The 10,364-nt window shown below is 43.5% G+C and overlaps 1 protein-coding gene across 2 annotated transcripts; it reads left to right on the forward strand.

Moving 5' to 3' along the window:
* Nucleotides 1-1,181: 1,181 nt before the first annotated feature.
* LOC143280168 (uncharacterized) lies at nucleotides 1,182-5,933 on the forward strand. 2 transcript variants are annotated; one of them, XM_076584759.1, is made up of 3 exons: nucleotides 1,182-1,284; nucleotides 2,621-2,727; nucleotides 3,991-5,933. In XM_076584759.1, exons 2-3 carry the CDS (start codon nucleotides 2,625-2,627, stop codon nucleotides 4,302-4,304), a joined length of 417 nt encoding a protein of 138 aa, XP_076440874.1. In that variant the 5' UTR covers nucleotides 1,182-1,284; nucleotides 2,621-2,624; the 3' UTR covers nucleotides 4,305-5,933. The 2 variants fall into 2 exon arrangements, with proteins under 2 accessions (XP_076440874.1, XP_076440875.1); XM_076584760.1 differs by having other exon boundaries at nucleotides 1,270-1,362.
* Nucleotides 5,934-10,364: the final 4,431 nt, after the last annotated feature.

A 10,364-nucleotide genomic window follows, 5' to 3' on the forward strand; every position in this document is an offset into this window, starting at 1 on the left:
TCCCGTCGGACCGACGGATGAGTAGGCAGGCAGGCTTATCTGTCGGTGTGTGTCCTCATGTGGGAGAAGAAGCCGATTCTGGATGCGCAGCACTTCCCACAGGTGTTGCAAGGGAAAACGTCTCCAGAAGTTGAGCCCTGCTTCTTTCGCTCACGCTTCTCCTTCAGTAATGGCCAGCGTTCTCTTGTTTTCAAACGTCTTTATGCCACTAGAGCACAGCATCCTCCAGCGAGAGCGGTCAAGGGCATCAGTTTTCCAGGGAGCGATGTCTATATCACAGGCTTTCTGGTTTGTTTTCAAGGTGTCCTTGAAGCGCTTGCAGGGTCTTCCAAGTTCGCGGTGGCCTTCCTTCAGCTGGCCATACAAAAGTATCTTCGGGATCCTGCTGTCTGTCATGCGGACAACGTGTCCTGTCCAGCATGGCTGGCGCTGGATCAGCAGGCTTTCGATGCTGGGCAGGCCGCTCCTCTCTAGGACCTGGAGGTTGGAGACCCTGTCTTGCCACTTTACACACACACCGCATACACACTGACACACACTGCCACCGTTTTACCGCAAGAGGGGTTGTGAAGAAAATCTCTGATGCCATGAACGTGGCGTCTAGCGTGATTCTCAGTCTAATGTATTTGAGAAAGCCCAGCGAGATTGTTCCGTTTTGAAGAAAACTGCACAATGTTGGTTTGGAAATGATACCAGTATTCGTCAGTTTGATTTACAAACAGTTCCGCTGAGGATCGTGCTCTCAGTACATTTCATGCTACACTTACAGCCACTCCCTCTCTCTCTCTCTCTCTACCTTTCTTTCTTTGAGGCGATCAATGGTGTGATGGCCTTGTATCTGGTTTTTGAGATACTCTTTTACTTTTCTCAGTGATTTCCGATTTTCCCAGACAGTGAAGACCGCTCGTTGACTGATGATGTTGGCGGCGTTACCAGCACGTCTGTCAGGCCCCAGGCCCATTCCCTTTAATACCTGCATGTCCGGGGCAATGCGCGCGCTCGTGCGTGTGTGTGTGTGTGTGTGAGAGAGAGAGAGAGAGAGAGAGAGAGAGAGATTGATCACTCTGTGTATTGTACGTGTCTTGAGACATAAAACTCAATGCCCACATCACTCCGATTTGGGGGGGGTGGGGGGGGGGGGGTGGCGGAAGAAGTGTTCATGGGTTTTTCCTCTGTTTTTACCACACGGCCTTGACACTGAACAGCTCGGATCTTATGTATCCCCACTGGCAACGTCGCCAAGCATTCCAGCAGCATCAGTCGGTGTGAGCGCCCGTCACTCCAGTAAGTTCGTTTATTTATTTATAGTCTGTTCATCTAAGATGATGATATTAGACTGAATCACTCCAGTAAGTTCAAGAGGTATGTCCCACTTTTCTTTTCTTTTCTTTTTTTTTTTTTTCAGTCTGAAATTATCAACACTGGTTTATTAGTGATTTTTCTGGGGTTGGAAGGAATAAGTGCAAGTTAGACTGCGGGGTATCTGGACCCAGACACTGACACACAAGCGTGAGAGATGGGAGTTTTGTGGTGCGGTGTTCCACTATGTATGACAGTGCCCCTTACGACCAAAGAGCCAATACCTATCAACATCAGGCAGGCCGGGCCGTACTTTGCATCGCCGGAGACACTGACTAACAGCTAGTACTCAGCAGACAAGTGTTGAAGTGTACATAAAACAAAAACAACGTGACAAAACAAAACAAAATCAAACTCAATGCGGGATGTGTATTCTTGAAAAAAGAGTCATGGAGCGGGTTTTTGTTGTTGTTGTTGTTTGATTTTGGGTTGTTTTTTTTGTTTTTGTTTTTTTAATCTTTACTGTTGTGACACGCTGATGTTCGTTTAATTTGGAAGTCGTGGGTTCATTTTCTTGTTACTGCCGGGCTTATTGTGTATACATATATATATTGCATTGTGGTGCTGGGACCGCTTTTCCCACCTCTATCTTTCACTCAGTTAAACTTTCAGTGTGATTAAAAACAAAACCCACGACTTGTGATGCTGAATAGTTCTGATTACAACGTTGGTTCAGTTTACCAGGCATGGTTTAGTTATAGTGGATCTCTTCATATACATCAATAGTCGTCTAGTTGTGAAATAAAAGAAAATTTTAATCCAAATCTTTTCTTCTTTCTTTCTTTCTTTTTTTTTTTTTTATAATATAAAGCATGCTCCGTTATTAAGTTCATCTGTTTTGATCAGCTGCACTCTGTGAGAACTGAACTGAAAATGATATTTTAAAAACTTCTGCTGGTTGTGTGTGTGCTTGTGTATATGTGTTTGTTAGTGTATGCACGCGCTCGTTTTTGTATGGTCATTCTACTTGAATGCGAGTTTAGTGGTTTTTGTATGGTAATTCTACTTGAATGCGAGTTTAGTGGTTTTTGTATGCACGAGTTCACCTGGGAGGTGTGAACGTCAATTTGTATTGCCATCATTTTATTATCTTTTTTCCCCAAAAATATTATTATTATTGTTATTATTATAATTATTGTTGTTGTTGTTGTATCATTCTTTTACACTTTACAGTACGGTCCCCGTACAATCACTTGTGCATGGTTGTCGAGATAAAAGGCAGTTGGAATGTAATATACACTTGTTGTTTTTCTGTTTTCAGCACGATGTGCATGATAAAGTACTATCACTACACGGACAAGGAGGGATTGCGGGGAATCCTTCGGTCCCGTGAGATACGCATGAGCACCGGAGGGCTGTACGGTCCAGGTAGGTATGATAGTCATTCGCCGTGTTCGACAATGACCATCACAACAGCAGAGGTGGCAACTGCTGTCCCGACTATCTGGGCTTGAATTTGATTATAGCGGAGAGTGTCTTGCCCAAGTTACATCCCCACTCTCGGCCAAGAGGGTTTTTAGGACAGTCGGCGTTGGGATGGTTCCCAAAAGGCCAACAAGCCCCCAAAGCTGGAGCAAAGTGCCAGCCTGTGCAGTTTTGCCTCCTAGTTTGAGAGTCATAGTCCTTCACAAAAGACTAAGCTGTAAGTGATGTCCCATTGCATTCGAGAAACCATTGTTAATACAAGTCTCACTTTGCAGTTGGCCCAACTGTAAACTTATGTCAGTCCTACTGGAATAAGCTCATGCATACTGGGCATGTACTGAAGTCCGTCATGTCAGGTGTTGACATGTATCACCAGACAAAACAGACACTGGCAATGGGATCTTTCCACCAGTGTTTCACACACAGAGGAGACCTGTGTCCAAACGCAGCAACCCCGGCCCTAGTACACTGGTACACAGGTACACAGATGTTAGGATACACCGCGACATTGTCACTATTTGACAGAAGTGCATGTCCAAATGAGGTGACCCACTCCACATCGGACAAACTCATTTTCTGTGCTGTCGATACAGTACTGTGCTGTACCGTGCTTTGTTGTGTTGTGTTCTGCTCTCTCTTCACCCCTGTCCCCTCCCTCTGTCTCTCTCTGTCTGTCTCGTTATGTCTGTCTCTCTTTGTCTGTCTGTCAGTCTGTCTGTCTGTCTGTCTGTTTCTCTCTATCCTTAGGGGACAAGATAGAGAATTAAAAAGAAAATTGAGAGCACGCATTTGCCAATAAATCACTGACGTAAAAACTGCCACGTTCCCTCTCCCCCCCCCCCCCCCGCCCACCCATCCCCCCCAAGGTCCCCCCTTCCCTTCTTCCTCCCCACCACGTCTCCCTACACGCCTCCCAAGCCCCAAACCCTCCCTCTCTCTCTTTCTCCTAGTTGGTGTCCATAGTTTCTGATTAACCCCTCTACTGCTGCTAATGCATGTGTTCATCAGCGAAGGATCATCACCTCACTGAGATAAGATTCTGTATCTGGACTTCTTCATCTTAAGATGGCTTTATTTCTGTTCAACAGAATCAATTACATCACATAAAGTGGTAATTACACTTCATGTCGGACTGATCTCATTTTACCCATGTTCAGCAGTGAAGGTGTTAAACCAGCTGCACGCGGGGACTTGCATTGTGTGCAGGAGTCTACTTCTGTAGAATGTCCCCCAAGAACGGCAGAGCTAAGATCTCGTTCAACAACTGGGACGGGGTGGCCAACAGGGTGGAGAGTTTAGGTCGGGTGGATTACGCCATTGCGGTCAAGCTCCCCGACCACAAGATGAAGACCGTTGCGAACGGAACAATCCACGTCTTCACCGAAGACGTGGACCTGGACTTCACGACCTACTGGCTGTATTCCAAGTACGGGGACCACCGGGACCTGGAGGTCGGCCACACTGACGACGAGGAGTCCGATGGAGAGGACGCTGATGCTAAGTCTTGCAGTTTGATGTGAAGGGTTCGACACTGCTCGCGAGTTTTATGTTTCAGTGGACCATGGCTTGCTGGGGGTTTAATGTTCTCCTTTGTCTGTAACTTGCATGTTGCTGAGGGCGTGGGGTTTTATTGAGCGTGTACTGGAAGTAGTGGTTCATTTGACGATGGTAGGAAGTAGTTGTTATTGCTGCTGCTGCTGCTGCTGCTGCTGCTACTGCTGCTATCGCTATTGTTGTTGTTGTACTTCTTCTCCTTTGCCCCTCTTCCTTCGCTCTTCTTTCGGTTTTGTTGTTGTTGTTGTTGTTGTTGTTGTTTTCCCATTGACAGTTTCAGTTTCAGTTTCAGTAGCTCAAGGAGGCGTCACTGCGTTCGGACAAAACCACATACGCTACACCACATCTGCCAAGCAGATGCCTGACCAGCAGCGTAACCCAACGCGCTTAGTCAGGCCTTGAAAAAAAAACAAAAAAAAAACCAAAAAAACCCCAAAAAACGGGGGAATAAATAATAGATAAGCTTGCATAAATAAATAAATAAATAATAATTATAATATAGAAAAAGGTAGTAGTAATAATATTAGTAATACTAATAAAATGATAACAATAAAATATAAATAAATAAATAAATAAGACAACAATGGTGATAAATAAGCGAATAAATGTAAAACATGAAGACACACATTCACACATACACCCACACATGCATAACAGAAATGCACCAAACATGCAGTTTCACAGATATGAAAGCACAGTCAAATACATATAAACGTACATGAGCTCCAACACACACACACACACACACACACACACATTACCTTGCACCTCCTCTACCCCCCCTCCTCCACACACTCATTTCTAGTCTACGTATCGCAGCTTCCACGGAACACACACACACACACACACACACACACACACACACAAACACACATTGACAATGTGTTAGACATAGAACTTAGTCGCATAAATTGTGCACATCAAAACAGCGAAAGAGTCTTGCTTTTATCTGTCAGTGGCATTATCTTGAGTGATGATTATGATGATGATGATGACAGGATGATGATGATGATGATGATGATGATCAAGTAGTAAAAGAGGTGTAAAAGACATGACAGAGAAATCAGAAGGCTGTAAGTTGTCTCCAGTTGTAATTTATTTCAGTGTGACTGACTGGAGTGTTGTTTTGGTATGATCTGCCTACACCTGCTGTTGAATTGTTTCTCACAATGTGCGTTAGTGGATCAATCTGCTGACGATGGCAGTGACAACGAAGATGATGGTCATGGTGGTTACGGAGATATTACTGATGATTGCTGTTTTGGCCACTATCGCAATAAAAGTAATGACTGATGATGATGACAGCGACGAATTTAATGGTGCTGAAGCTGTGAACAATACCAATACTATCGACCCAAAGATTCCCATATCAAAATATGAATATCAAACATTCGCGTGTACTGATGTGTGACCAAACAAGAGTGGGGATGGTAGGCAATGCTGTCGTCACTATGTTCAGGGAAACGTGAGTGCCTTTGGCTTTTCTTCTGTCCATGTCTATATATCGTTTTGTTTTTTGTTGGTTCATTTCTTTCCTTGTCATTCCTTTCATTGTTAATGGCCACTGTTAAAATAAAAACACATTTGAAAATGTCTGGGTCTCGTGCAGTTTTGTTGTTGTTTTTGGCCTCTGTGTGTGTGTGTGTGTGTGTGTGTGTGTGTGTGTGTGTGTGTGTGTGTTTTGAGACGCTTATGAGCACTCTCATTGCTCTTGACAAACAAACTGTGGGGAAAAAAAAGTCTCTTTCTGGAAAAACGGAAAAACCCGTTAAAAACTACCTAAAACGAATAAGCCTGTTGATTGGTTGAGCAGTGTCTTTCTGGAAAAACGGGAAACCCCGTCAATAAATATAATAATTATTATAAAGACGGAAAAGCCAATGTTGCAACACCAACTAATTTTCCAACGAAACAGAGGGTGCGGTTTGTTGCCTAGTAACTACAAAGGATAACTGACAAAGAAACAAATAACAACTACTACTATAAACAATAACAATGCCGTAGAAGATGGGGTGGGCGAGAGGCGGTTTACAAGCTAGTCCAGATCAACTGACCCTTCTTTCTCTGCTAACTACCACCATTTCGTAATTTGGAGACGTGTCGGTGCAAGGTAACCCAGACCTACCCCGTTCCATTACTTTCAACACGTTTAAGAGGCGGGGAAAATTCCAATATCATCTATTAAAGTATGACATCTCCACTTTTGCTTTGTAACGGAGAGGGTGGGGGAGGCGGCACTGATATGTATTATACTTTTAGATCAGTGGGGTGGCGGGGGGTTGGGGGGTGGGGGGAGGGGGGGGCAGTCAGCGGTATAGATTATACCAAAACGACTCCCCTTCCATTTTTACAACATGTTGAAACAAAGAGGATAGCTTCCAACTTGGGGCGTTGGGCGGTGGGGACGATCTTGACGAGCCACAAATAAACCTGAGGGTCATTCGAGACTGGCCCATAAAGCTCCGTGGTCAAAATCCAGCAGGGGGGGGGTAGACTGAGGCTGTTACACCGGCTGTTGCTGGAGGTGGGGAGGACTCGTAATGCTACCAACAGCGTGTACGTCAGAGCCCAGGATTTTAAAAAATAATAATAATAAAAAAGTAAAGAAAAAAGGAATATAAAAATCTCGGAGATTGGGAGAATTACTACAGAAAACTTTCTACAATATTAGTTTCTTTGTTTATTCCAGTTGCTGTCATCATCTATGTCCCGTGCAACAGTGTAGTGTTGGGGGAAAAAAAAGGAAATTTGGGTCAACTTGACCCCTCGAATACGTCATGATTTTCGCTGCTTTTTTTTTTTTTTTTTTTTCTTTTCCCTTTCTTTCTCTCTTTCTGCGCGTGTGTGCATGTGTGCGTGTGTACGCGCGCGTGAGTGTGTGTTCCTTCCCTCCCTCATCGTCAGCCCAGGTTGTGATCATTAAGCCCGGAAATAGTTTAGGCCTCACTGCTGTTTCGGTTGTCAGTATGTCTGTGTGAGTGAGTGAATAAAGTTTGGTATTGTGTATAAATTCTTGGCGTTGGCTGCACTTAACTGAGCGTGCGAGGATCCGGAGACCCATTTTTCTTAAAAATTTTCTTTTATTAGATTGCGCGGGGCCTGTCGGGTTGTAGGTGGGTCCTCAACCTCACGGTCACGTGACAATCTATCAATAAGAAACATCAGATTTTTTTTTGTGTTTTAATATGGTACTGTCACGTAACAGCAGCAGTAACCTACTCTCTCTCTCTCTCTCTCCCTCTCTTTGCATCTATACATAATTTCAAACAAACAGAAAAATCAACCCAATTTCTTTTATATATAAAGCATAGATCCATAAAAAAACAGTGACACTTCCAAAAACATAACTAGATTTCATAAAGAACTCATCATAAATCATAGATCCACACAAAAAAAATGTAACACTTCTCAAAAAATGGAACTAGATTTGATAAAGAACTCCCTTAAAAATATTTTTAAAATAACCTACAGAATTAAACAGCTTCAGAATTACAACACAGGTGTGTTACACAAGGCACAAACAAATCTCCAAAACAAGACAGAAACTGACCAATGCTTCAGGAAAAACAACAACAACAAAACACAAAAATAAACATTAACTGAAGTATCAACAGCAGTACCTGAAACAATAACCGCAAAATATGTAATGCTGAGAAATTCGTCTTCTTCTTCTGCGTTCACTCGTATGCACACGAGTGGGCTTTTACGTGTATGACCGTTTTTACCCAGCCATGTAGGCAGCCATACTCCGTTTTCAGGGGTGTGCATGCTGGGTATGTTCTTGTTTCCATAACCCACCGAACGCTGACATGGATTACAGGATCTTTAACGTGCGTATTTGATCTTCTGCTTGCATATACACACGAAGGGGGTTCAGGCACTAGCAGGTCTGCACATATGTTGACCTGGGAGATCGTAAAAATATCCACCCTTTACCCACCAGACGCCGTCACCGTGATTCGAACCCGGGACCCTCAGATTGACAGTCCAACGCTTTAACCATCTCGGCTATTGCGCCCGTCACTGAGAAATAAAACATAACCCACAGAATTAAACAGCTTCAGAATTACAACACAGGTGTGTTACACAAGGCACAAACAAATCTCCGAGACAAGACAGAAACTGACCAACGCTTTATGAAAAAAAACAAAAACAAAAAAAAAACACCATTAACTGAAGTATCAACAGCAGTACCTGAAACAACAACCGCAAAATATGTAATGCTGAGAAATAAAACATGGGAGCTTGCGCAATGAGAGGGGTGGGGGAAGGTGGTGAGGGGTGGAGGGGGGGGGGAGAAGGAAGGAAGGTTCTGATTTGGGGGTTGTAGGTGGGAGTGAGGAAATGGAGGAGGTTGTGGGTGGGGGATGGGAGGAGAGAGAGAGAGAACGAACGAACGAACGAACGAACGAAATTGTTTTCATGAACTATGGACCACAATTCAAAACCAGGGGACTGGGGGTGGGCATGGGAAGGGGTATTATAACACTTGAACAGATGACACAACATCATAATATTCATGGACTTGACATTAACTCTACTTAATTAGGTCTGAGTATATGATTTCTCCTTTTGATCGCATGGAAAATAAATTTTGATACATGGAAATTTCTCTGCTTGTTGTTTGATCGGAGAAGTGAACTAAGAGACATGTTTAAACAGTCTTGAAGAAATTTTGTCCGTAAATCATTATATACAGAACAAACAAACAACAAATGGTATTCATCTTCTAGTTCACCTTGGCAAAAAGGACAATGCTTTAAAACATCATTTTCAGTGTACCTATCAACATTGTTATTTAAAGGAAGCACATTAAATCGGGCCTGAGACAACGCCACTCTGAAACAATATTCATCAGCATTTGTTATGTATTTTTCTTTTTCAAATACAACTTTGAATGATCTGTAGCATGAATATCTGTCTCTATCACTAACAGTACCCGACCATTCTTGAATGAAGATGAGAGAGAGAGAGAGAGAGAGAGAGAGAGAGAGAGATTTAGAGAGAGAGAGAGAGAGAGAGATTGTATTTTATTGCAATACTTTCTTAATTAAGAGCCTCAACTTATAACTTACCGAGCTTTAGCTGATTTACATTTTAATGTTGGCACACGTCAGCAGTGAATTTCTGTACAGACCTGTGATTCCTGACTCTCAAGTCTCGAGGACAACAACAGAAATGGAACAGCTGACACTGGGACTGTGACAGACGAACCGGGTGTGGCCGTGTACGAGGGTGGGGTGGGGTGGGGTGGGGTTGGTGGGGTGGGGTGGGGTGGGGGGCACTCGGAATGAGCAGTATGGGAGTAATGCCACTGAAATGGTGCAGATGATGGGGCAGCGCAAAAAAAAAAAAAAAAAAAAAAAAAAAAAAAAAAGAAAAGAAAAGAAATGATACAGCAATGATGTGAATGAAGAACAGGCTGGAACCTCCCTGACATAAAACAAAAAGCTGCGGACTGGAACAGTGCAAGTCCGATTTGCCTATTTTCGTTTCGCCTACTCATTGATCGTGTCACCATCCATAATGGCCTCTTGAGAGTTTTGACTCTTCATCCCGTTTCAACAGCTCGCCAGTTCCATTTCACCTACTCTCTGTCTCTCTCAAACATACACATATACACACACTACTGTTTGTGCACAGGTACCACTATCAGCTTATATTAACACATAATTCTCTACGGGTCTTGAGAAAGGGCAAAATGTCAAGGGTATTTTCACACAAGTGACTTCCAGGCAAATATATCACAATGCAGTTCAGGAGCTTAGTCAGGGTCCAAGGCAAGAGTGGCAGACGAATTTTTTCTGTATCTTCTTCTTCTTCTGCGTTCACTCGTATGCACACGAGTGGGCTTTTACGTGTATGACCGTTTTTAACCCCGCCATGTAGGCAGCCATACTCCGTTTTCGGGGGTGTGCATGCTGGGTATGTTCTTGTTTCCATAACCCACCGAACGCTGACATGGATTTCAGGATCTTTAACGTGCGTATTTGATCTTCTGCTTGCATATACACACGAAGGGGGTT

This window comes from Babylonia areolata, chromosome 3 (assembly GCF_041734735.1).
Source record: "Babylonia areolata isolate BAREFJ2019XMU chromosome 3, ASM4173473v1, whole genome shotgun sequence".
Taxonomy (NCBI): domain Eukaryota; kingdom Metazoa; phylum Mollusca; class Gastropoda; order Neogastropoda; family Buccinidae; genus Babylonia; species Babylonia areolata.